Source organism: Engystomops pustulosus, chromosome 11 (assembly GCF_040894005.1).
Source record: "Engystomops pustulosus chromosome 11, aEngPut4.maternal, whole genome shotgun sequence".
NCBI lineage: Eukaryota > Metazoa > Chordata > Amphibia > Anura > Leptodactylidae > Engystomops > Engystomops pustulosus.
The window spans coordinates 30,319,118-30,346,823 of NC_092421.1; the positions used below are offsets into that span (position 1 = coordinate 30,319,118).

Genomic DNA, 27,706 nt, shown 5'->3' on the forward strand with positions numbered 1-27,706 from the left:
GGGGCTGGCAGGCTGTACACAACTGGTGGCTGGCAGGCTGTACACTACTGGGGGCTGGCAGGCTGTACACTACTGGGGGCCGGCAGGCTGTACACTACTGGGGGCCGGCAGGCTGTACACTACTGGGGGCCGGCAGGCTGTATACTACTGGGGGCCGGCAGGCTGTATACTACTGGGGGCCGGCAGGCTGTATACTACTGGGGGCCGGCAGGCTGTATACTACTGGGGGCCGGCAGGCTGTATACTACTGGGGGCCGGCAGGCTGTATACTACTGGGGGCCGGCAGGCTGTATACTACTGGGGGCTGGCAGGCTGTATACTACTGGGGGGGTTTGACCAATGCATTTCCCACCATCGGCTTATACTCGAGTCAGTAGTTTTTCCCAGTTTTGGTGGTAAAATTAGGGGTCTCGGCTTATACTCGAGTATATACGGTATATAAAGGAATTATTATTATCATTTTAGCACTATCTACTTTGTACTAAAATACTGTACATGCTATGTCCACTAGTGTGATAACTGTTTATTATATTTTCCCAATGCATTTTAACATGGACAAATTTTCAAAGTGTTTTTAATATGTCGGTTTCATATTTACAGCTTTAAAAGGGTTGTCACAAGTTTAAATGTTCTCCCATAAATGGGAGTTTGACCATTGGGACCAGTAATCCATAACTGATTTTGGGCTTACACTGGTTGGTACCTCAAAGATCAACAAGTTACTCCATATTCATTGTGTATATATTCACATTGTTTTTTATGTATATGTACAGCGTAACCACTAGGGAAGCTCCCAATGTATACACTTATCATATTCATTGACTTGGTACTGGCAGACACAGGCATCCTTTTTGCCTCTGTCTGAATAGTAAACATCACATCCAGGAGAAAACATGGCTGTAGCAGGGCTATGTATAAACTCGGCCATAATAACCTATGAGGGAAGGGATACAACTCTATGGCAACTATATCCTCCCTCCAATGAGCATACACTCTGAGAGGTCCCCAGTAATGTAACTGGAAGACGCCTGGAACGTCACCAGCAATCAATCACTGGATGTGGATGATGTTCACTCCTCCACCAGATTTTTGCCATTTGTTCTAAGAATACATCAAGAATCCACCTTACTTATCCTTACAACAGAGGGCAAAATATGGAATTCCCGTGATGCAATGGAATAATGAGATAGACTTTACCTGGTAGTGAGGTGAGTGGTGGAAGATAGTAGCAATTTGTGAATTACGGGCAGTCCCTGGGTTACATACAAGATTCTGTGGGTTTGTTCTTAAGTTGAATTTGCATGCAAGTCGGAACTGTATACTTTATAATTGTAACCCCCGTCAAAAATTTTTGGGTCTCTGTCACAAGAACCAGGATTAACAATAAATCTTAATGGCAGACACATTTGGTAACTGTTACAACTGTTTATTGTAGCCTAGGACTAAAGAACAACTAGGAGTCGTCTGTAAGTAGGGTATTCTTAAGTAATGGTCCGTCTGTATTAGGCTGCAGGTATTATTAGTGATGCGCATGTCTTCTTTAACATTAATTTAAAATAAAAACAGTCTGTGCCATCACTAAATAACTTCAGTACAGGCAATAAGTAACCAAAACATGTCTCCTTTGTTAAGAAATGTTTCATATTTCCCCAAATATTCCTATTTATAGTCATTTCTGTCAAAAGGGATCAATTTTTTGGCTGTTTGGAGTAACACAGCTGTGTTCAAGTTCAGCTCAGCTCAGCTTATTATACACTAATATTCATGAGTTATGATCGTAATTGGATGGGACAAGCAGCAAGACTTTCAATTTGTATTCCACATAGTTATTAAGGAGGCATTAAATACATAACTATTCATTTAGTCTTCATTTACAAATTACCTGCCTTCATCAAGGCAATACCTCTAGCAGCCCTCACTTTACATTTCTATTTCAGTCACCATGTTAGGTTTTCCACATTCACTTACTCATTAATGCAATCCATTTCTAAATAGACAGTCTGTGATTTAGGATTATCCTAGAAAGTTTTCCTATAAGGCTGCCTGACCACAGGGAAATAGGTCATGAGCTACATAAAGTTTCAAAGGGTGATCGGCCATGAAAATAATATGGTTTTTAAATAGTTAAATAAACTTGTTTCGGTCATGATGTACACTAATTTTATTATTCATTAAATGCATTTAAGACCACCATTTGCCTTACATTCTCCTGGTACGTTGGTCCACTTATCTTCAATAGCTCAGTGAAGTTGATGGACATTGGCAGGAGGTGGAACATGCTGCTGTATAAGCAGATTCAGAGCATCCTAAACACGCTCAACGGGTGACATGTCAGGTGAGTATGCCTGCATGCAAGAATAGGGATGCTTTCAGCTATGAAGGATTTTGCATAGATTCTACCATTAAAATATCAACAACTGCCCAAATATCAAGGGCCTCTATGGACTACTTGATTCACAATGTTCTCGCCTGAAAACCACTTTCACATCACCAACACTGCACCATACACACAGTCTGCCTGTACAGTTTAAAGTGGGATTCATGCGTGAAGAGAACATCTCTCCGATATGGCTGACACCATCAAATGTTTGATGATTTTGTTGTTTGATAACAAAATGCAGGAAGGTGGAGAACCCGATGAAGACAATGTGGGCCCCTTGAAGATACGTTCAGCGCCTGACCATTCTCCAACCGTTATAGCAGCTTCGGGTGGCTGTCTCAGAAAATCTTGGAGGTGAAGATCCTGGTTGCAGATGTCCTGGTGCTAGCTATGTTATACATAGGGGCAAGATGTGCAAGTATAGGAGATTAACTCCACCACCTCCACACGTGCTGGATATATATTGAGATGCTCTAGCGGCGGCGCTGCAGGACATTTCTACACCAGGCCCACTCTGTCACCCAGCACAGGTTGTTCCTGCTCTAGTTATAGGTCATTCCTGCCTGTACGCCACTCTGCAGCTGTGAGGCCGATTAGATGTCCTGTTAAATTCTCTCAAAAGCTTTTGGAGACTGCTTAAAGCACATCTACCACCAGGATGGAAGACTATGCAGGATGGAAGACTATGGTACCCCTCAGGCTCATTTGCATACAGTCCGTCATCCTGGTGGTAGATGGTGTTTAAGTTAGAGAAACAAACATTCAATTCACAGGAAGCAGCTCTAATGGACATTCCTGCAGTCAGGATCATCCCTCAAAACTTGCAACATCTGTGGCATTGCGCTGGGTCTTTTGCCCACGACCAAGTGCAGTCAGTGAAAATTGTTTTGTGCGCTGAATAGATCTCCAAACTTGAACTTTACATCACTGAAATGAACTCAAAATGTCAATTTATTCTAGTGATCAGGGGCTCAGGTCCGAAGATCCCTTCAGTGCACGCAGCAATTTTCACTGACTGCACTCAGTAGTGGCCAAGAGGCTTTAGCATGGTCTTTTATTGTGTCTTATCAGCATCTTAATATGCCCCACCCGTGAGGTGGTTGGATACTCTCAACAGACAAAATTTGTGAACAATAAATGGCTGGACCATTATACAAGCTCTTTACTTCCTGTGTACCCACTTTCATCCTCATAGTCTGTAAGCTCTTGCGACTAGGGCCCCCACTCCTATTGTTCCATATGACTGTTTGTATTCAGTAATGTAATATTATATGTGTATATGTTCCCAATGATTTGTAAAGCGCTACTGAATTTGATGGCTCTATATAAAGATAATTATTATTATTATTTATGAGAGAGAAAAGGGCATTTTGTGTACATAGAAAATCTTTCAGCTGACGAAAAATGTGAGAAAAAAAACAAAACTGTCGCATTTACACTTTTTTTAAGTGTGCATATTGATAAAATGTTAATTTTAAATTCTAGAACTTTTATATAAATAAAAATATCATTTTAAATATTATGTAATAAATATTTTAAAAGAGCTTTCTGCTACAGGTTAGCTTATAAAAGAGGCAGACACTCTTAAAAGGAGAATGCAAATTTCCTGGTTAGATATTTCCTTGTTAGATGTTGAGGTCATAGTCCTTCCTTCTCTTGTCTTCTCCAACGCACCCACCTTCTCTGTACAAAAGAGTCTGAGATAACATGAATATGTTACTAAAGAAATATCTGATTAAGCAGCAAATAACCACTCCCCCTCCATCCAGCAGACAAGGGTAGGTTTACTTTTTATCTTCCATTCCTTAAGAAGAATAGAGAATGTTAAGGAATGGATGGGACACCACAGGACCTTTCTTGGTCGCCTGTTGTGTGACAGCATGCTAACTGAATTCTGCAGAATTTAAAGCCAAGAACATAAAAAAGCAGACAGTGAAATCTTGGGGTAGGTGTCAACTTAATGCAAGCTGGTTAAAATAACTCCTATACAATGTCTGCATCTCTAAGGCACAGAGACCTGTAATGAATCTAAAAAATATTGTCATTTCTATGTTTACCCAATACAGTTTAATGTAATGAGCCCATCTGAAATCACAAGTTAGCAGCGTATAATGGGCAGACTAACACTTTTCAGGGCTTTCAGGACCACCAATCCATTCTCTATTATGGGACTGCCAAAGAAAAAGCTTGGTAACATAGAATTAAAGTCAGTGATGGTCCTAAAACTTTTTTTTATCAGTGAAAAGTGAAATGACCTTTATTTGTACTGGAAATTATTGGCAATTAAGCTCGTGTGTATGCAAATCAGCAAACACATCAACTGATAATTGTTGTATGACTACAAACAGTGCTTTATTGTACTGAATTAATTTGTTTAGGGGGCTTTCAATTTTGGATTTTACTGCCTAAAGGTATCAGACCTGAGCCGATCTTATCCTATAATATATTGTTCTTTGTGATAACCTTGCACAATGGTCTATGATAAATTATTTGAGGACTTTACAGTTAACAATAATTCCGCATAAATCTGCAATATCAGAGAACTCCACCGAGGAATGATACATAACCAAAAAAGAACAGGCCAGTGAATTCAGCACTTACTTGATCTCAGCCTATGTATTAAATGCTCATACATTGAAAAACTAATCAGAAAGTACTAGGTCAAAATCCTTCAACTGCAATTCAGTAGAAAATCTTTATTAAGCCCAATTGTGTGTTTTCCTGAGCAGTTTATCACATTTAAGATGCATTTCATTTTTATAATACTCGTACTGCCAGATGGTGAACTCCTTCATGATACTAAGTTGCTGAATAAAGTAAATAGGAAATGCAATCAAGTTAAATGAACTGCAAGCGTTCTTCCGTTCTTCACCACCAAGACTTCCAGTTAAAATAGCCAAAAAGCAGTTTCTTGTCTGCTGTATGTTGCTATTTAAGAATGGAGCTGCTAAACATAGACTAATATAAGATGTTATATTATTATTAATAGCCAATTATACATTCATAAAATCTCAGCCCGGATCTGCATTACTTATAATAGGAGGCTAATAAATATCCCGAACATACTAAAAAATAAATACCATATATACTCGAGTATAAGCCTAGTTTTTCAGCACAAAATTTGTTCTCAAAAACACTAACTCGGCTTATACTCGAGTCAAGAAAAAATAGTCAAAACTCACCTTTCCGACGTCACCCACAGGTCCTATGCCGGTTTCAATGCTCTGGTGCTGCCTCGGGTCCTTCGGATCCTCTTCGGGGTTTTCCACTCCTCTTCGGGTCCCCTCGCAATGCCAGCAGCTCACAAACAATGACATCGGCAAGCAGCTGACGGAATTCTGGATGCCGGTCGAGCGTGAAGACCCGAAGAGGAGCAGAAGAATCCGAAGAGTAGAAAAGGACCCGAGGCTGCATCGGAGACCGAATGGGCAGGCTATATACTACAGGGGGCTGGCAGGCTATTCACTACAGGGGTCTTGCTGGCTATATACTGGGAGGCTGTGACCAATGCATTTCCCACCCTCAGCTTATACTCGAGTCAATAGGTTTTCCCAGTTTTTGTGTTGAAATTAGGAGTCTCGGCTTATACTCGGGTTGGCTTATACTCAAGTATATACGGTATACAATTCTATTGTTTTTCCTCCAAGTGCCAGTGTAGACAAAATATTTGGCTCGGTACAGGGGTTCTTTCAAAATCATTAGTCTTTAATAATGATCCAAAGTGAGGAAAAGCCCTGCATGAGCTTGAAATGCCTATTTTAGTCATTATTTAAAAAAAAATATATAATAAGTTTTAAAGGGAACCTGTCACCAGGGACCTAATTTTCACTAAAGACCGGTTACATAAACCCATCCCAGCTGCGTAGCAAATATGTTTTTCTGTCTTCTCTAATTTGTAATACACTATAGTTATGTGTTCTAACTTACCTTGCGCCCTGACAGATTTCTCTGTGTAGTCCCAGGGGTTGGGCTTTGGTTTGGATGCATTTCAAAAATCAACATGTTACTTGTCTGTTCTGCAGACTGTTCAGCTCTTCTGCAGACTGTTCACCTTTGTGCTCCTGTACGGCTCCTCCCTCCTGCTTCTTCAGAGCGCACAGCCTGGTCAGATGACATCAGTGGGGGAGAGAGGAGCTGTACAGGGGCACAAAGGGGGGCTAAGAGCTGAGGAGTGAGCAGTACAGAGTCACATGTTGTTTTTTGAAATGCATCGAAAACAGAGCCCAATTCCTAAACAGAGGATTCTGTCAGGATGCAATGTAAGTTATCGCACACAATTATATTGTAATGCAAATGCTTAGAGAAAGCAGAAAGGCATATTTGAAATGTAGCTGTAATGGGCTTCTGCAACTTGTCTTTAGTGAAATTAAAGGTCCCTGGTGACAGGTTTCAAAGTTTAAACTGCAACGATACCAGACACTAAATTGGAACTAGCAGCTGTATAATCCAAGAGGAAATCCACATTCACAAATTAACCTTACCTACTCGCAAACACAAGGAAGATCTCTTGACCGATCCCAGCCACCACCTACATATCTAAATGCTCTGTGTTGTGCTGGACCATACAACTTAATCATTTAAAAATTTCTTCTGCTTGATACCTAAGCAGATTCAAACAATTGGCACCAATTGTCATCTCTTTTATTTTTGGCCTAAATTTTTGTTAAATAACCAAAAACACTGTAGAATCTTTGCTGGGCGGTTGTTCATTTACAGTTTTATTTCTCTACCATTATGTATTTTTTCTTTTTATTAACATTTAATATGTAGAACCAAAAAAAAAAAAAATGTAAAGACGACTGTACTGTAGTAATGTTTTTTTGAAATCAATTATTCATTTTGTAAAATTGATTTAAAGCCTTAATGATTGTTAAGGACCAGAAAAATTACCATTATCTTAAACTGTAATGGATTACCTATAGTACGTCCTCATTAACTTAGTAGTTTCTGCTTCTAGTGGTTCTAGACACTTAGGAAATAACTGCTGAATGCAGGAGTGACCAAAACCCAACCAATGATTACCGGTGAGACATTTTATAAATGTTGACTGGAACCAGGATGAAAAGAAAAGTAAGGGGCAAAAAAGATGAATTGTAATAAGTTAGTTTTGTAGAAAAAAGTTTTACCAGCCACACAAGCTCTTAGGCTGCATTCACACGAATGTGAGCAGGATGTATGTACGGCCGCAAGCTTGCAGCCAGCTGGGCATATGTTTGTGTAAATGCAGCCTTAAGCCACATTCACACGAATGTATGCCCGCCGGGCCGTAGATGGGTGGGTATACGTTCATCGCGATGGAGAGGACAAAAGGTGACACCTTCCCCCTAGATAGTGATATATGCCGCCGTAACATGGGGAAAGATAGACCATGTCCTGTGTTTTCCACTTTTAAGGAGTGGTACTGCGCCGTATATACGTCCTCCTGTAGTCATGTGAATGTAGCCTTAAGGTGAGTGACTCTCTTGGCTGCATCAACTTCAATCAATGGATATGTAATTAGTATTACGTGTGAAAATAAAGGCGAACAACAACTCATAAAAAGAATACGCAAGTTTCTAGACGTTACACAGAAATTAACACCTAATTTACAGTAGTATGAGCATAGATTTCTTGAGTAAACATGAATCACTTAAAAAGAACAGAGATCCGTTAAAATGTTAGATGCTCAACAATTTTAAAGTGCTGTTTGACCCTGGATGTCAAAGACGGTTTCAATAGAAGTCAAATGTAGAAATGAATACTGAAAATTCTTCTGTGCTGTTCAATAGAGTGAGATCAATTCTAACGATGTTATATTTGCTTCAGTCCTCAAGGATGCTGCATTGTCATTTGTTTGTCTCTATACACCTTGAACATTTCTATTCACCAGCAGAATAAAGGCTTTCTTCCAAAGTAGAAAGGTAAATCTTAAGCACAAAATGCTTAGTAGAACCTTGCTATGCTCATATCTCTATACACTACCTTATTATAGGAGCAAATTGCTACAGCAATGACTAAGGCAATACTATGCTTAGTGTAAACCTGAAAACCTTGCAAGTTAAAGTATATAAAAGCATGTGTCAGGGAGGTGGAGAGGCAGCTGATGTCAATAGATTCCCAGCATAATAGGCAGTAAATGAATCTACTTGGTGCAGAAAAGTAGTTTAAAAGCTCTAGCGAGTGTCTTCATCTGTCAATGTAATTTATTTATCTATAGATCTTTGGTTTTAAAGCTTAAAAACAGAATAAACCGCCCGAGTATAAGCAGAGGCCCCTAACTTTACTGGGAAGAGTTATTGACTCCAGTATAAGCCTAGAGTGAAAAATGGGCGCCACCATCTTTCTGAAGATCGTTGCTCCCCATGACGTCACTGGGGAGCGGCGATCCGTCACCATGGGTCTTTCGAAGACCCGAGGCATCTTCGGGTTAACCAATTCATTACAATGTGCTATAAGCACATTGTAATGAATGAGGGGTAAAATCCCCATATACTGCCATACTCTAGTATGGAGGTTTATGATAGGATCGTACAGACACCCTAAGGTTAAAGTACCGTAGGGAGTCTAAAAAATAGTGAAAATAAAAAAAAAAATTTTTTAAAAACCCTAAAAACTCAAATCACCCCCCTTTCCCTAGAACTGATATAAATATAAATAAACTGTAAAAATCATAAACACATTAGGTATAGCCACGGCCAAAAATGCCCTCTCTTTCAAAATATAAAAACAGTTTTTTACTGCGTTTTAGTCAAAAATGGCACTTTTTTGCCATTTTAAAAAGAATAAAAAATTATATAAAAAGTGATCAAAAGGTTGCAAAGTCCTAAAAATTATAACATTGTTAACATCATCAAAAGCCGCAAAAAACGACACCTCCAAAAGCTCCGTACACCAAAGTATAAAAAAGTTATTAGCGCCGGAAGATGGCAAAATGCAAAAAAAAAACTAGTACGGGAGGTTTTAATTTTTGTAAATGTATGAAAACATTATAAAACCTATACAAATTTGGTTTCCCTGTAATCGTACCGACCCAAAGAATAAAGTCAACATGTCGTTTGGGGCATACACTGAAATCCGCAAAATCCAAGCCCACAAGAATACGGCACAAATGCATTTTTTTTAAACAATTTCACTGCAATTGGAATTTTTTTCCCGCTTCCCAGTACATGGCATGGAATATTAAATACCACCATTTTGAAGTGTAATTTGTTATGCAGAAAATAAGCCATAACACAGCTCTGTACATGGAAAAATGAAAAAGTTATAGATAATTGAAGGCGGGGAGTGAAAAATGAAAACGCAAAAACGAAAGAGGGCTGCGGCATTAAGGGGTTAAGGAACACTCCACTCACAGCTGATTCACTGAATTATACCTTGGACCAGACCTGAAAGGAGGAGCATGAAGTTCTAGCAAGGTTCTAGGAATACAATGAAAATGAGTCATGCTTATTATTCAATGAATTAGCTTTGACTGGGGTGTTCCTTTAAAAAGGGGGCTACCTTACAAGGAAACTAAGAGGCATCGTTCCTCATCCCATCCTGGAAAACAGATTTGTGTATTTAATTTTGCTTATTTATTACTATAAAATTCCGGAATAATCAGCCTACAAGAGACGTGTTCTTTGTTCAAAATGGTCATGAGAAAGGAAAAGCGGTTAGGTGTAGCAAAAAAAACTAAATTATGCAGAGAGGTCCTACCACCTTAGCCTGGTTTTCTTTTATTCATGGACTGTCTGGATGAAGGGTCTAAGCAGATTCCTCAAATGAGAAAAACAAAAGCACCTATTTGTAGAATAGTGATCAGAACAATGGAGCCGTTCAAACACTGCTAATGCATATTTCACCCTACAAGCTAATGCAAATGAGGCAGCAACTGGTATGTTTCTGATTTTGTTTGTTCTGTCTGCCATCTGAATTACTGATGTATAAAATTCTATAACCTTGAGAAATGTGTCTTCACACACACAACCTTAGGGAAACTTATTCATTGTTTGGAGTTTCTTCTAGGAATAATCGTTACAATATGTTCCATGGGAATGTATAGCTATTGCTCACTAAGTAATATTATTTTGAAAAATAGTTTCTATTAAAAGTAATTTTTTCCCCAAAAAAATGGACGGCAAAAAGATGTGCTCTTGTACCCTTTAAAAAAAAACAGGTTGCCTACTATTACAGCGTGAGTCGGTAAGGGGTTAAGGAAGCTAATATATTTTTCTATGTGTTTCAAAGTTCAGCCTTTCCACAACCTGAAGATGTACTATGCACCACTTGCTCACTCTTTAGTATAAGGCTGATGCCATACGTGATGTTTTGGAACGATATAAAGCATGCGTTTTCAGTCCATTTTTAAAACGCATGTTTTTTTGAATGTTTGCCGTGCGTTTGGCGGCTTTGAACCTGTTTATCTTCATTTCTAGAAGTGTAGGCAGCTGTGAAACAGATTAAAACCAACCAGACACATTGTAAACATTCAAAAACGCATGCGTTCTTGTATACTAAAAATATGAAATATACATAAAAGTACATATATGTTCATAATAGAATTATGCGTCTCATTTCTGTACAGTTGTTTCTATTTTGCTAGGGCTAACAGTGGGTGGGCAAACCAAGTAACCATTGACCGTTCCCATCTCATTTCAAATATTGCCTCCATTTACAACTACCGGCAAGTGCCTTTATTACAAAGCGAAACTAGTGCTGCAATTCTTCACATACACTACACTGTATGAAACATGTTTCCAATAGAAATAATGGGGGAGAATGATAGCTGGTAGCAGTTGGGTCCGGAAAGATGTAGAGCATACTATTACAAATGGCACATTACTGCTAAGGTCAGTTGTCATGTCAGTTCAGAGGATCATCAGGCAATTGGCTTGGAAGTCAACCCTGAGGACTGTGATTGGTTCAGTAAAGACCTGCCTTCAGACCTAGCAGGTATAGTGGAACTGCAGCAAGGACCACTAGCAGACCTGCCGGGAAATTGATGGGTAAGGTAATATTTTTATTGATTTACTCAAACACATTCAGGTGCTAGGCTGCGCACCTTTCAATAGGAAGAACAAATCAAACCCAAATTTTGCCCAACCAAGTTATTTTGTTTTTCTAACTCAATCCACATTATTTCGTTTGAGACCCCGACATAAACCCTTATTAAAGTCAACGGAGACATGGATTTGAACACCCAAAAATGGCTGTAAAATGGAGGGAGTAAGGACTGAAAAATAGTGGGAATAACAACTGTCCTGCCCACAACGTGCCAAGGTAACTATTTGCGGTAAAAGAAGAGATGGGAAAACGCCAAACCATTCCTTTCACTGCAGATTTAAGGCACTCTCATGTGGACTTTAATCTTGAGCTCCTTCCACAAGTTTTCAATTGGGCTAAGGTCAGGAGACTGACTAGGCCACTGCAACACCTTGATTTTTTCCCTCTTGAACCAGGCTTTGGTTTTCTTGGCTGTGTGCTTTGGATCGTTGTCTTGTTGGAAGATGAAATGGCGACGCATCTTAAGATCCTTGATGGAGGAGCAGAGGTTCTTGGCCAAAATCTCCAATTACGCCATGCTATCCATCTTCCCATGGATGCGGACCAGATGGCCAGGCCCCTTGGCTGAGAAGCAGCCCCACAGCATGATGCTTCCACCACCATGCTTGACTGTAGGGATGGTATTCTTGGGGGCGTATGCAGTGCCATCCAGTCTCCAAACGTCATGCGTGTGGTTGGCACCTGAAATCTCGATCTTGGTCTCATCAGACCAGAGAACCTTGAACCAGTCTGTCTAAGAGTCCTCCAAGTGATCATGAGCAAACTGTAAACGAGCCTTGACATGACGCTTTGAAAGTAAAGGTACCTTACGTGCTCGTCTGGAACGGAGACCATTGCGGTGAAGTACGTTACTTATGGTATTGACTGAAACCAATGTCCACACTGCCATGAGATGTTCCCGGAGCTCCTTCCTTGTTGTCCTTGGGTTAGCCTTGACTCTTCGGACAAGCCTGGCCTGGCCTGGTTTGAGGGGTTGAATAATAATTGACCCACACATTTATGTTTAAAATTTATTAAAATTTAACTGTGCAACATAACTTTTTGGTTTGTAAGATTTATGCATCTGTTAATAAATCCTGCTCTTGTTTGAAGGCTCTAACTTATTTGCTTCTTATCAAACCTGCTAAATCTGCAGGGGGTTGAATACTACTTGTAGGCACTGTAAATGAATAAATAAATCCGGCTGCAGGTCCGTGCGACGTCACATGATCTGACGTCAGCCGCCGCAATGGTATTGTGTGTGATGGCAGCTGGCACACACATGGATGTCAGCGGTGGTGGCTGACATCATAACTGTGTGCTGAACGGACCTGCAGCCACTGCCAGATTGCACAAAAGACCTACGGGGGCCGCCGGAAATGTGAGTTTTGATTTTTTTTTTTTTGACATTTTTTGTGCTGAAAAACTTGGCTTATACTCGAGATTATACAGTAGGTATTACTGCATGCTATTCACTGACCGGGGCTGCTTTACAATCTTGGTATTAGTGCACACTATTCATTGACAACAGCAGCTTTATGATCTAGTTTTTACTGCACACTATTCACTGACAAAAGCACCTCTACAATGTAGGTGTAAGTGTGCGATTCACTTCCTACAGAGGACATGCCCGTGGCTGCAAGCTACTTCATTGGCTGCTCAGCAGTAAAGCAGTTTGACACTTTTCTGGAACATGGACCCGGATCCCAAACAGCAGCGCTTGGTTGGTCTCCAGGTCTATAAATGCCGACCCCATCAAATTTGGTACATACTCAAACTTTGCAATGGGCAAGGAGGCCTATCTTTTAAGTTCTGTCTGGAACATTGCCACCATATAGGATCAAGGGCAAGTTTTTTCCAGTGGGAAGGTGGTCATGTAGACTATCAAAGACTTGAATTATCTTAGAAATCAATTGCCACAATCCGATGTGTAATATCCTTTGTGGTTGATAAGTTATCACAGAGATTTTGCATACTTTTAATGCTTGTTCATAGCTATTTGATCCAAGACCTATGTTCAGCACCATGAGCGGTACTTTAAATAGCTACATAGCACAGGGAACATACACAGTTTTTGTTGCAATTTTATGGGTTGCTAACTTTTGAAGAGATATTTCAAATCTGATAACAGTGAATAAGCATGATAATTCTGGTCTTCTTTGATCACCTTCCCATTGAAATAACTTTTTGTGAACCAATATGGCACCTTTCAAGATCGCGACCAAGTTGAAAGACGAAACACATTTCTACCAACGCAAGCGTTTGGTTTACAAAGCATATGCATTCTGGATAAGCTTCTCCCAATGCGCTTGAAATGTATTTAAAAAACACAATGCAAACACATTGTGTGAACATAGCCTTAGGGTGTCATCATCTCTGCAGTCTCAATTATATATGCTTATGATACCAGGCCATGTAGATAAAATCTTAAAATCATTTATTTTTTTACTAGTGAAGAAACTTTAAACTGCAATATTACTTGCATTAGTAAAACATTTTGGTGATGAATTTACTCAACTAATTGCTGTTACTAATATGTTGCTTTAAGTTACATATCTATAGCTTTATTCAATGCAATATTTCCATTTCATTTGAATCAATTATTAGCAATCATTAAAAGCAGATTTCCAGTTATTTACTCAAGCATTCCTATAGAGATATGCATTGATGCAAACTATTAAAACACTGTGTTGCTTATGAATAATAACTGTTCTCATAAATAAGTGGCAGCATTGTCTATAACAGCAATGAGGTTTAATATTTACGTCTATGGGATAATGTAAAACATAAATAAAGACAGTACCACTAAAACTGTCCCAGTCGGAAGTGCCAGGGACCCACATTGGCCAATGAGTGGCCTCAATCATGGGACAACATCAAACTTATAGAGTAAGTGACAAGCCATAAAAGCAGAAGACAAAAGCAGGACAAGGATGCTTACCGTCTTTTGATTCGCCCTGGCCGGGCCCCAAGGAGGTTTTCAGATTGTTTGCATAAAATATACACTAGACAGTAGTCCGCCAGTCTATACAGTATTACCACTTAAAAGTTAGCCTTAAAACGGACACTTGCCCATCCACCCAATAACGAAACATGGATGACAGGAAACTCTTCCTATGTTCCAGTGCCAAGAATTGCTAAAAAGTTACAGCTGTGATTGAAATGTACTGTCACTGCCAAAAAGTAACAAACATCATAGAGATTTTAAACTATCTACCATTACTTTGGGATGGACTCAAAGTAGGGGAATTTTATGTGTGTTATTCACTACGGAGAAAAAGTAGTTGTAACCCCATCCAGTGATCACCGTTACTCGGTTACTTACTCCATACTGTGTGTCTTTTGGTATTCTGTCCGCAACCTGTGGTCCCTAGTAATATAAGACCCTTCCCCTAAGAAAGCCTCTTTAGCAATATGCTTGACAGGAATGAACGTATCCTGTGATCCTGACCTTGATTCTGGATTACCTGAACTACTGATCTCCGATGTCAAACGGAGATTGGGGTACATTTACTTACCCGGTCCAGTCGCAATCCCGCAGTGCGTTGTCCGACGAGGATTCAGGTCTGCCGCGATTCGCTAAGATTGTGCGTCCGAGTTCCTGCATGTGTCGCTGCTGTCACTCCGCCGGAGTTCACCTGCTTCTTCCTGGTGCATGTGACTGCTTGATCTTGCAACACAATTTGTTTTTTAAATTCTGTGGTTTTTCCGAATCCGTCGGGTTTTCCGATGGCCACGCCCCTCCCCCAATTCTGTCCCGTGCATGCCGACCCCAATGCGCCACAACCCGATTGCGTGCGCCAAAAACCTGGGGCAATTCTGTGCAAATCATAAATATTCGGGAAACCCAACGAAAGTGCGGCGTTCGGACCATTAGTAAATGAGCCCCTTTGTGTCAGACTAGGAATTTGTCCAGCCCTCACCAAATCTTAGCCAGACTTTGATGTGGCTTCCTTTTGACAGCTTTCTGCTTGACCTCTGATGCTTGAGTCTGTCATCTACAAGCAAAAGTGGCACAGTGACTTCCCTACAGCGAAGTCCTGATCCTTGTTTAGGGGTAAAAAGAGAGGTTGTTGAGATAATTAAAATTAGCCAATTTCATATAGATTGAGTGGGTCAACAATCCAATGCTTGTAATGGTGATGTTTCACAGCACCAACTCAAAATTTATATGGTATAAATAGAAAAAGATTATCATTGTGGATTTTAATATTGAACACATTTTGGCAAAAACACGATAAAAAGAATAAACCTATCTGATACAGTTTTAATAATAATTCCTTTATTTATATAGTGTATACAGATTACGCAGCGCTGCACAGGGCTTGCCATATCAGTCCGATCCTAATGGAGCTCACAATCTAATAAACCTACTAGTCTGTTTAGGGGTGTGGGAGGAAAACGGGGGACCCGGAGAAAACCCACATAAACAACAATAATGCATCATAAAAACTAAAGATTTAAGTAAATTATATTCTAGTTTTCATTTTTATTCTACGCTTCCATAGTTAATAAGTCTGTAATGAGCTTATTTTAATTAATGGTAACCTGGTCTCCATTCTTTAAGACTGCGGAAGATGCTTGGGGACCCTCTTTATCGGTTTATTTTCCTTAGTTAATTTCATCCTGAACAAGGACTTGTGGAACAATTTTACTGTTGCTTTGCTTCTGGCTTATAAGTTGCAGCTTATTGTGTCTGTTCTCTTTAATTAAAGCAACTAATTGAGTATGAAAAAAAATGATATGCATTAAAAATACATGACTAGAATATTGAATCCACAAATATACATTTTGGAGAAGAACACATGTGGAAGTGAAGACTGCTCCCAATTAGTTCCTTTCCCAAGGAAATGTGTCTTCAGGGAATATCACCGCCTTTGTCTATTGGCAAAGGCATATTTTTTTGCCTCAAGCTATGGATCACAAGAGATTGTGTCTTTGTCTTTGCAGTGATAAGCAGTCACTGACAGTGAATTATTACGCAGCCCTTAGGCAGTAAGTCTCCTGGACTACCCCAAAATTAAAATGTGTTGATTCTGACATGTTGATCCATCTCTTAATATAGAAATATTGCATACTTTTATTGCAATGGTATTTAGCAGAAGACAGATGATTTATGGCACGACTGTATTTCTTTTTTATTGGGTTTAAAAACAATATTCAGCACTATGGAGATATGTTAATTGAGCCTTTGACTTGAAACCAGAGACACCAGGGAAGTAACTTATGGCACAGCTGCAATATTCTGGAAATGTCATCCCCCTGATATCTTCTTGACATAGAACAATTCTGAGCATAGAACCTCAGTGGGGATATGGATATGTGGATGGATTGCATATCTCATCAAGAAGTGAAAGATCAGGTCTACGACACACAAACGACAAAAACTAGCCATACATCATGTCTACAATACAAGGAACGCTTACCAAGCTAAGGCCTGTGCGAAGTTCTACATACAACCCTGTTTTTCACTGAAAAGGTTTAAAGGAAATCTACCACATTGATACAGTTTTGTACCCCGAGCACAGTTAAATGCTAATGTGTACCCCTGAAACAGGATCTGGTCTTTCACCTCCTCCTTCCCAGCCAGAGAGAGAGTGATGTCAGATGGAGCCAAAAGCGGCTTCTCTGACAGACAGGGGCCTCTGAGGTTCATTTGCATAATTTTAAAAGACAATTTTCCCCCAAACTAGGCCATTACAAGAAAAAGTAATTAGTGGGCACACACCAGCATGTAATTATGCTTGATGTCCAATACTGCATCCCTGTGGTAAATTTCCTTTAATAAAAACAGAAAAAAAAAATTCGAGGTCCCGAATTTTACTACCAAAAACTAGGAAAACCTATTGACTCAAGTATAAGCCTGGGTTGGAAAATGCATTGGTCACAGCCTGCCCAGTATATAAACTGCCAGCCCCTGTATAAGTATAAAGACAGTCCCCTGTAGTATAAAGCCAGTCCCCTGTAGTATATAGCCAGCCCCCTGTAGTTAATAGTCAGTCCCTTGTAGTATATAGTCAGTCCCTTGTAGTATATAGTCAGTCCCTTGTAGTATATAGTCAGTCCCTTGTAGTATATAGTCAGTCCCTTGTAGTATATAGTCAGTCCCTTGTAGTATATTGTCAGTCCCTTGTAGTATATAGTCAGTCCCCTGTAGTATATAGCCCACCAGCCCCATGTAGTATTTAGCCTGCCCCACTATAGCATATAGCCAGCCAGCCAGCCCCCCTTTAGTATATAGCCTGGCAGCCAGCCTCCTTTAGTATATAGCCAGCCCCCTTTAGCATATAGCCTGCCAGCCACCAGAATGTCCAGCACATAAAATGGATAAATTTAGTACTCACCATTCAGACGCCCCGGGCAGCTCCTCTTCTGTCTTCATGTGCGTGGCTTCAGGCCCACAACAGCTTCGTGAGCACGGCCCTGCCAGTGCACAATTTTAAGTCGCCCGGTGCGTCGTAATGGTGAGTACTCTGTTTATTGTTTTATATAAGCCAAGTGTGGAATTTTCAGCACCAAAAATGTGCTGAAAAACTCGGCTTATATTGAGTATATACAGTAACCATAGATGTAAAATCTCACCCTTTTACCTCCTAATCTACCCCTATGTCCTATAAAATTGAGCAAAGAAGAATCTCATCTTTTAGATTGCATCAGGCTTGTGCTGTTTCTGTAGCTTACACAAGCACAAGTTCGATGAGATCTCAAAGATGAGATTCTTATCTTTACCATGACACCATGTTTTTAGAGTCTATAGAACAGAAGATCATAATTGAGATTATGGTTGGATCCAAGGACAGCCAAAAAAATACATCAGTAATGAGACAGGCTAGAATTACATCTGTGAAATGCAGTTTTTTTTTGTTAATAACATTGAATTATAGAATGTGTTATTTTGTCATTCTGTGAATGTCAAAGAATTTGGTCTTTGTGGGAATACCCCCTTATCAGTCCCAATGTGTGGTAGAAAACCATGATGTCTGTTTAGCCCAGTACATATATTGATGGTTTGCAATTGTGAAGAGATGATATTCCTTTATTATTGTGCACTGGTTGCTATTTGTGCACATAATTATCCTTGAAATGTATATTCATCGCTGCAGGATGTTCTATACATTTATTATTATAAAGTCAGTGTGTGATGCTCTTTGTATAATCACAATGTAGAGAAAAGAACATAACATTTCCTTCTCGGCTAGAATTAGCTGGAAGCATTGAATTTTAGATTTCTGCCTTCTCAATGTTAGATTTGATTTAAACTACAGGTGGTCCCCTACTTAAGGACACCCGACTTACAGACAAACCCCTAGTTAAAGATGGACCTCTGCTCCCTGTGATCTCTGGTGAGGCGCTCTAGATGCTTTACTTGAGTCCCAGACTGCAATGATCAGCTGTAAAGTGTCTGTAATGAAGTTTTATTCAAAAAAATCTCCAATTGTCACTGGGGCAAAAAAAATTTTTGTCTGGATCTACAATTATAAAATACACAGTTTCGACTTACATACAAATTCAACTTAAGAACAAACCTATGGAACCCATCTTGTAGGTAACCTGGGGACTGCATGTATATTTATAAAAGTAGAACATAATTTTAAACTAGGAAAAAAATCAACTATCTAATATTACCATTCACAATGAAATAATAAAAGAAAAATCAATATTCTAACAAGTCCTGTCCAGCAGAGTAACTACAATACATGGAGTAAAGGCCAACTGAACATAAAGTAGAATATGGTAACATAGTAGTGTGCACATACAGGCTGTACTTGTACTTCAATTTTGCTAGCTGGAAATTTAAACAAACTGCACAGAACAAAATGAAATATGAAAGATTTACAAAAGAAATAAAAATAAATCTAAGAGCCGTATATAAACATAGTAATTGAAAGTATAGAAAAGCTCTGGTGAACCGGTAATGATAATTGCTGGACTAGTACACATTCATTGTATTAAAGCTGACGGGATGTCGATGGGGAATAAAAAACCCACAAAAACACCAGGGTTATAGCATGCTGTGATCACACAAAAATGCAGCAGGCCCATAAAAAACAGCATTCAGCAAAAATTGCATGTTTCAATTGGAATTGCTAAATTTGTGACACAGAAGCCCAATAGAAATATTACAAGCTGTTGGATAGCAGGCAAACAGCAACTTCAATTCTGCACAGGTCACTTGCCAAGTCAGTACACAAAAATACTTTACAACTATATTAATTAAAAGCAAATAATGACACAGTGGCATATCCCAAATGGAACGGGATGAGGAGAAACCGTATTTTTGTTTTGATGATTTCTATGTATGTCCCTGCAGACATATAGGACAAATAATAGGACAAATAACTCACTGGCACCTATGGGAAAGTTCTGTATGCATGTTCTGTGCCGATACACAGGTTTTATCTTCCATTGAAATCTTGTTGCATTGGCCTACTGCGAAGCACAGTGGCCGGGGTGAACATGGCCAAATTACTGTATTTTTTGGACTGATGCTCCCTGCAAGCCACAACAACCCACTTAAACCCTTTTATGCTCTGCTCTGTAATAGGTCAGGACAAAAGGAAGGGGCTAGAGAAGAAGTTTCAGCTGGGACCAAATATAAAGAAGAGCTCTGTGTGTGTTTGCATGTGTGTGAATAAATGGATATATTGTGTAGCAGAGCTGTGTGTGCTTTTCATGCATGTAGCAGGATTGTGTGTGATATGCACATGGATGTAGCATGCAGTGTGTTCTGCGCACATGGATGTAGCATGCAGTGTGTGCTGAGCACATGGATGTAGCTTGGTTGCGTGTGCTGTGCACATGGATGTAGCATGCTGTGTGTTCTGCGCACATGGATGTAGCAGGCTGTGTGTTCTGCGCACATGGATGTAGCAGGGCTGTGTGTTCTGCGCACATGGATGTAGCAGGGCTGCGTGCGCTGTACTTTTGCGTGACCAACTAAAAATTTCCTTTTATGACTGTCAAGTATATTTTCCTTTTTTTTTTTTTGGATGACTAAATCTGAGGTGCCATTAAGAGTAAGGTCCATATTATAGTTCGAAAAATATGGTTCCCAAATGGAACGGGATGAGGACAAACCGTATTTTTGCTTTGATGATTTCTATGTATGTCCCTGCAGATACACAATAGGACAAATAACTCACTGGCATCTATGGGAAAGTTCTGTATGAATGCTCTGTGCCGATACACAGGTTTTATCTTCCATTGAACTCTTGTTGCATTGGCCTACTATGAGGCACAGTGGCCGGGGTGAACATGGCCAAATCACTGTATTTTTTTGGACTGATCACATGCTCCCTGCACGCCACTACAAGAGGCTTAAACCCTTTCATGCTCTGCTCTGTAATAGGTCAGGACAAAAGGAAGGGGCTGGAGAAGAAGTTTATGACTATTAAGTATATTTTCCTTTTTTTGGATGACTAAATCTGAGGTTCCATTAAGGGTAAGGTGCATATTATAGTTCGAAAAATATGGTACATTTTTATTTTCCCTGACAGTGAACCATAATTTTTTATTTTTTTTTTATGTTAAAGCTACCAAAATATCAAAACCTTGATTAAAACAACAGTTCATTATCAGATGACACATTCCCTTTAAAGGGTTTTATGCTTATAGCAGTAAGAGATGTAATGCCCGGGATACACATAAATCTACTAAAAAAGAAAAGAAAAAACCCTATAAAATAGTTGTTTCTGCTGTCAAGATTGTATGAATAGATATTGTTTTTTTCAATTGCAGGTCATGCTCAACTACAAAAAAGAAAATAACTTGAAAATGTACTAACAAGTCACCATGTTGTAAAATATCAGGATAAAACCATTAAAATCATGCAGATCTAGGTGGTGAAAACCAAAGGAAGCCAAGTGGATTTTTGTACGAAATTATTCCTTGTTACAGAAAAAAATAATCAGTAAACAAAATAGAAAATCAGAATTTAAAAGCGCACATTTATGGCATAAGCAGTAACATGACAAGGTATTTTGGCGCCATAGGCAGGAACGCAAAATTGTGCTCCCCCCACCCCATGAAAAATTATAGCAAATATACAGCAGAATAAGGCCTGATCCTGAAGAAAACAATTAAATGCCCCCCCCCCCAATTAAAAATCATAATTAAATCTACGAGGCCAACTGCTATGGGATCATCTACAAGAAGGTCTCCCAGCAGTAAGTATAGCAAGAATAGAAAAATATGTCCCTCCAGTGAAAATACCTGCAATACCACAAATATAAATATATATGCAACATCCCCAACCGGGGTCTGGCCTTTCTTCAGGTGGCTGGAGGCAGCCGGGGCCCAGAATATCAGAGTGGCTGGCTTACGCGGCCTTGAGGTGGTGTGTGCAAGAAAAGTGGACGGAGAGGCTGATGGAATAAGTTTCTCACTGGGGAAACCCCTGAGGTATATACACTGATCCCTGGGTGGTGAAGGTTGGGGAGCCCATGATGGTGAAGCAGCCTGATCCAGGGATCACAAGGAGGCAAGTTGCTCCATTCTCCTCTGCTTCTGAAATATACTGACCAAAACCACAAGCTGCTGCCTACAAGGGGTTTTTATGCTCCCCTAGTCAGGTGGCAGCACTCTCCAGTCAGCTTCCAGCTTGCTTTACAATAAGACAAAGGATAGCATTGGTTAAAGAAAATCAACATCTTAACTTTTGCCCTCCCAGGCAGTGGTTTCCAGCAGCAATTACAAAGCTTACCAGGGCAATAATTGAGTAAGTTGAGCAGGCTCACCAGAAAGCTCCCAACAAGAAAAGGGACAATTTTGCAACACCTACCTAGCCTATGCATTGGCAGGGTTGTTGCATATACCTGCAATGAATGTAGCACCTCTAGGATGGAAGGTTGAGGGTAGCACCCTAGATCAGTGATGGCGAACCTCTTAGAGACCGAGTGCCCAAACTTCAACCAAAATCCACTTATTTACCGTGAAGTGCCAACATGGAATTTTAAACAGTAACTTGTTGCTCCCTGTTCTTCCACATCTTTCAATGTTATCTGCCCCTTAAGGCCAACAGTACAGTTGACAGAAGGAGTTCAAATTCAAACTATCATTGTAGCTTCTCTCCAGGGTCTCTCTGTACAGGAAGAACGGTGGGTCCAGCAGGAGGACCTCCAAAGATAATGCAGTTCTGTCAACACCTTCTTACTTTCCCTGCAGTTCCAAACAGTCAATAAAGTGTTGCTTTAAAATAGCGCTGAGAGCAGTATCTCTTAAGTTGCTTGGGACTGTAGGAAGATTCAGTGTTTAATGAACTCTCTCCTTGGACGATGGCCTGGGTGCCCGCAGAAAGGGCTCTGAGTGCCACCTCTGGCACCCGTGCCATATGTTCACCACCACTGCGCTAGATGATCGCCTACCCTTGCCTACCCCTCATCCCGGCCCTGCCTTCTCCCTTCCCTTAGTGGTGATCAGGCAGAATCAACCTTCGAAAAAGGGTTGTCTAACCTTACAGAAGACTCCTTGTAAGTTTGTCATCTAAGACTTTCATGTAGCAATCAAATGTTTCTGCAAAAACTAGTTGCCAAGGTAAGGTAAGGAAATCTTTACCTACACCTCTTAATGACTGGTCTGTGCAGATAACACATGTACAGGCATAGCTTTAAAGGTTTATATGAAATTATGCGGGATTACAGCCAAACCAGTATACTATATCTATTCAACTGTACTGAGGAGATGCAAAAACATTTCAACAGTGCTGTCTACTGTTCAACTGGGAATCTGTTTCTTCTGGAAAAGATATACTGCTTTAGCTCTTAACATACATGGCAGGTATCTGCTGTATTATACAGCAGACACCTATCTCTAACTGCCACAATCAGTGCTGGAAACAATCCTGTTAGATCCCGGGCTCAATGCCAACCATATAATCTAAAATACAGCTTGACATATGCGCTGTCATAATGCTGCCTATAGGCAACCGTGACTTTATTAAAGTATCATATGTCAAACAACAGCTATTAAGCAACAAGCATGAAGTAAGAACATATATGGATGATGGGTTGGAGAAAAAGACCAATGGATAGGGAAAATTGCAGTTAACACATACACTACACTAACGCAAGAACAGTCCAAAGCAGAAGACCAATATGGTTGTCATAATACAAGAAGACGAGAAGACACATCAATTGAAATAACTGACAAAGTATTTAAAAAAAAACACCCCCCCCCCCCCGCAAAAAAAAAGAAAAAACACGGTAGAAGGCTGGTAGTCAAGCATAGTCCAGCATTTAACCTAAGAATCACCAGTGGATAGAAGTTCAGCAGTTAGTTCCTCTATCCTGGTGGTAGATGTCCTTTAAATCCAAATCCCGCAAGAGAATGGCACAACTGCTCCCCCAACCCACTCAAAACTCAAAAAGCCAGATCCTGAATGGGTTAAATCTACAGAAAAAAAAAATTGGTGATATATCCCTTTAAGTTTAGGATACTCCATGCCTTTTACCAGCCTCTTGATCAAATTAGTGTGCAATGGTAACTTTAACTCGATTTTCGAAAGTGCAGTGTAATATACAGTATTGTTCTTTTCCTTCCTTCAAAGATATAAACTTTACAAATCAAAAAAACCACCTCCTTCCCTCCATATGGCATGAAAAACACCCCCACGGCTAGGAATATAGCAGAGAATTTATTTTGTGAATGCTACTTTTACAAGTCGAGTTTTTACTAGAGCTCCCAGATTTCACATTAGGGGAGAACAAATGGTATCTGTCTGAAAAAGTTTTTCTCCTTCCTATAAATTATAAAACAAATTAAAAACACAGTGGGTTCAATGAGCACTAAATTCATTGCGTTAGTTTACTGCTAACACCACTTTAATTTCACCGTACATAGCGAGCTCACCTCTAAGTACCTGGAGATCCACAGTATGGCGATAAGTTACAGCCCACAATCCCTGAAGACACATTTCCAAAGAAAATGATCTAACTAGAAGTGTCAGAAAATAGCAGGTACTAGCAGAACACAAATGTATCAAAGGTAGTAAAATAGGGATATTTGAGTCAATGCTCCTGAGAATAATAACGCTCAACAGTGAGTAACGGCAGGAAGCTTTTGTGATGTTCTTGCTGTGGAAAAGGGGTAAATATAATACACAAAGCAGGAGGATAAAAAATAAGATGTTAGTTTATTGGGAATGTAGAACAATAGGAAGGATCCTAGATAAGAACTGCTAGAAGTGCTCTAATCCTATAGAGTTTGTGTTTCCCCAAAGTCATTTATCCCAAAATATGACATAAAATTTGCTCATTTTTAGAAATATTTCATATTTTATCATGGGACAACATTGAAGATATGACACTTTGATACAATGTAAAGTAGTCAGTGTACAACATGGATAACACTAAAAATTTGTTGTGCCCTCAAAATGGCTCAAAACTTTTAATATTCTTATATTTGTTATCTACGGCCTCCTCCTTCAAAAATCTACTTTTTAAATTAAACTAATGAGCCAGAAAAGCTCTGAATGTGTTTCCAGGGACCCTCCGTGCTGAAACTTCACAGGATGGTACACTGTCTCACCCTCCACCTGCCTCATCAGCACCTTCCCCTCCCTCATGTAATATCACTGTAGCAGATGAAGTTTCAGCACACAGTGGGAAAGGGGGGAAGTACTCCTTGCACACTGCGGCACGGAGGTGCTCTAGTAACAATCCCCAGGAACCCTTCAGGCTGATTAGCATCATTTTATAAGTTGATTTGATAAAGAAGGAGACCATGGATAACAAATATAAGAATATTATCACAGTCACAATCCTTGGATCTATGAGTAAGTTCCCGTGTTGATTTTGATGGCACATTGCCTCTAAATCTGGTTCACAATCACATAATCTCTTTTTAAATTTTGTCAACGAACATATTTAGTTTAGTTGTCATCTTATACCACGAATAACCACGAGATAACCACGAATAGGCATAAACAGGCACAGGCTCATCTATCTTGGGAAAGGATGCTGTGGCTCCGCTGCACTTTATTAAGCAAGTGGGTGATAAATGGGTGATAACTGATTTTCTAGGAAACCAAAGCATTCATACAGAAATCATTCCTTTTGGAGTATATTATTTCCAAGTCGCTTATTAAGATAAAAACCATTAGTAAGCGTCTTTTTCATTTAAAATTATGGTGTGCATGGCAAATGTGAACACTACCCAGCCCATCTTACAAATGGCAATGAATTCTTATCAATGAGTAAGTTGTCAACCCTTGTTTCACCATTGCATCCAGTTATACAGTTCCATGGACCAACATTTATTAGTGGAATAATCTTTGGACATGCCATAAATTGTGGATAAACTATGGCTATGCCACAAATTGTGGATAAACAATGGATATGCCACACATTGTGGATAAAATGTGGATATGGTAAAAATATTCAAAACAGTAATAACCCTTTAGTTGGTAAAGCAGGTAACAAATTTATAATAACAAACATAACAAATTATTGCCTACTTTTGGTTAGAGAGGGCTAAGCGACAAAATGCAGCCATTATCGTTTTATCAGTACGATGACAGATGTGAATAAAGGTGTCAAGACATTAAAAGAATATTGGCAAAACCCATCAACTTCAGTTATAATGGATTGTCACTTAAAGGGGTTGTCCACTTTTCAATAAATATCTTTTAGACATCTCTCTGCATGTGTATGTACCTGTGTGTTCCTCCTATAAAAGCTGCTTTTCCGTGCTATCAGCATGCTGCCCTCTGCTTACAAACACAGTTGCCCTCTGCCTCTGCTCCATGATGTTAACGTGAGGCCACGCTTTCTTTCTTCTCACAGTCTTTCCATACAGGCTGAGACAGGGAGAGGGAAGGAGCAGGACGAGCCATACTTTACTGCAGCAGGCTCCACCTATTTAGCAGAGCTCTGAGATGTAAAGAAAGAAGCACAAAGGGTCTGCACACACAGTATAAAAGCAAGTAGCAGGATTGCTTAATTACTTGATGAACATGCAGTGATTATCTTCAAGGCAAAGGCACATGGACAACTTATGTAAAGGAGTGTCCCAGCCCTTCAATGTTCTGAAGAGGATGTCTCACAACTCCCCCTGATGGTAGATGTTGCGGCAAAGAAGGATTGAGATTTTTTGATATGCCCAATCCTTTGATTCTCAAGGGAAATAAGCCTGTAAGAGACCTCCCCCCTATCTTGAGCAAAGCAACAAAGTGCACGGGAAAGTTTCAGTTTCTATTCATAGCAAAGGGAAATATGGATAATAATGATCAATTAAAACACAAAGCATATTAGAAATATACAGATCCAGATGTAGAAATAAAAGGAAAAATGGCCACTGACCTTCAAGACATTCCTGGCATCAAACGATTCCCTTCTCTGGCCAGGCCTTCCAGGGGATATGGTGCTTCGTTCTTCAGCTGTGAAATAGAGAAGCACATAACTAGGTGTTTATGCAGCCTAAATGATAGTAATAAAAGAAAATAATACTTTCATGGCGGCGAGTGTGGCTGCTGCAGATAAAGATCCATATAATGAGGGCAAAGAGGTTCAAGTTTGGTGTTTTAATAAAGAGCAGGCATTACCTCCGTACACAACAGCAAAGCTGTAAGAAAGGAGAAGGCCTTGGTAATATCCTGAGCTTTATTATACCTCTGCTGCTCCTTTACATCTTTGAAGAATTAATCTCAACCTCTTGATCAGGAAAGATCATAAAAGCATTACTGACAGAGTATAATAGAGCCTTATTATAGTAATGACTATGCAGGTTATCTGGAATACAGTGCCGGGTTGCTGTCACAATGCCTTCCTTGCTTCAGCCGCAACAAAACACTTATTTTACTGGTGGCAGATCTAATTTTTATGTGTTTCATGCCTGAAGACTGCGCTCTTATTAGCCGTTGTTTCATAATGTCCTTAAGAGGCAAATAAACCCTATAGAGCTTATTACAAACAAAGCAAAATCTAATGCTGCTCAGCAAATATAGATTTTTTTCTATAAAAGCAGGGTGTCAGGGATCTTTATTCATGTGTAATACAATACTTACATCCATACACACACACATTCAAAGTACATTTTTACTTCTGCTGCTTGTATGGGACCCAGTGAATTTTAAGGAAACCTTCTCCTGTAATATGTACATCCCCTGGAGGTGTTTTTTTAGCATATTTCTAGGTTGCAGCATGAATGCAAAATCATCTTTTATTCTTTCTTAGGATGCAGTCAGACAACCCCGCCTCTTGTCATCAATAAACCCCGCCCACCGCAGTCAAGGTAACCCCTCGCCCACCGCAGTCAAGGTAATCCCTCACCTACCGCAGTCAAGGTAACCCCTCGCCTACCGCAGTCAAAGCAACCCCAGCCTACCGC

General features: G+C 39.8%; 1 protein-coding gene across 7 annotated transcripts in view; it reads right to left on the reverse strand.

The window, feature by feature from the left end:
- The window catches only part of ASCC1 (activating signal cointegrator 1 complex subunit 1), a 146,645-nt gene that overhangs the window by 60,668 nt on the left and 58,271 nt on the right, over positions 1–27,706 (reverse strand). For 6 of the 7 annotated variants that reach the window (XM_072130804.1, XM_072130802.1, XM_072130803.1 and 3 more), the window contains exon 9: positions 26,680–26,756. In XM_072130804.1, the coding sequence (XP_071986905.1) occupies positions 26,680–26,756 (77 nt within the window). Of the gene's footprint in view, positions 1–16,077; positions 16,102–26,679; positions 26,757–27,706 lie in introns of those variants that run through there. The other variant, XM_072130807.1, reaches the window with a different exon arrangement.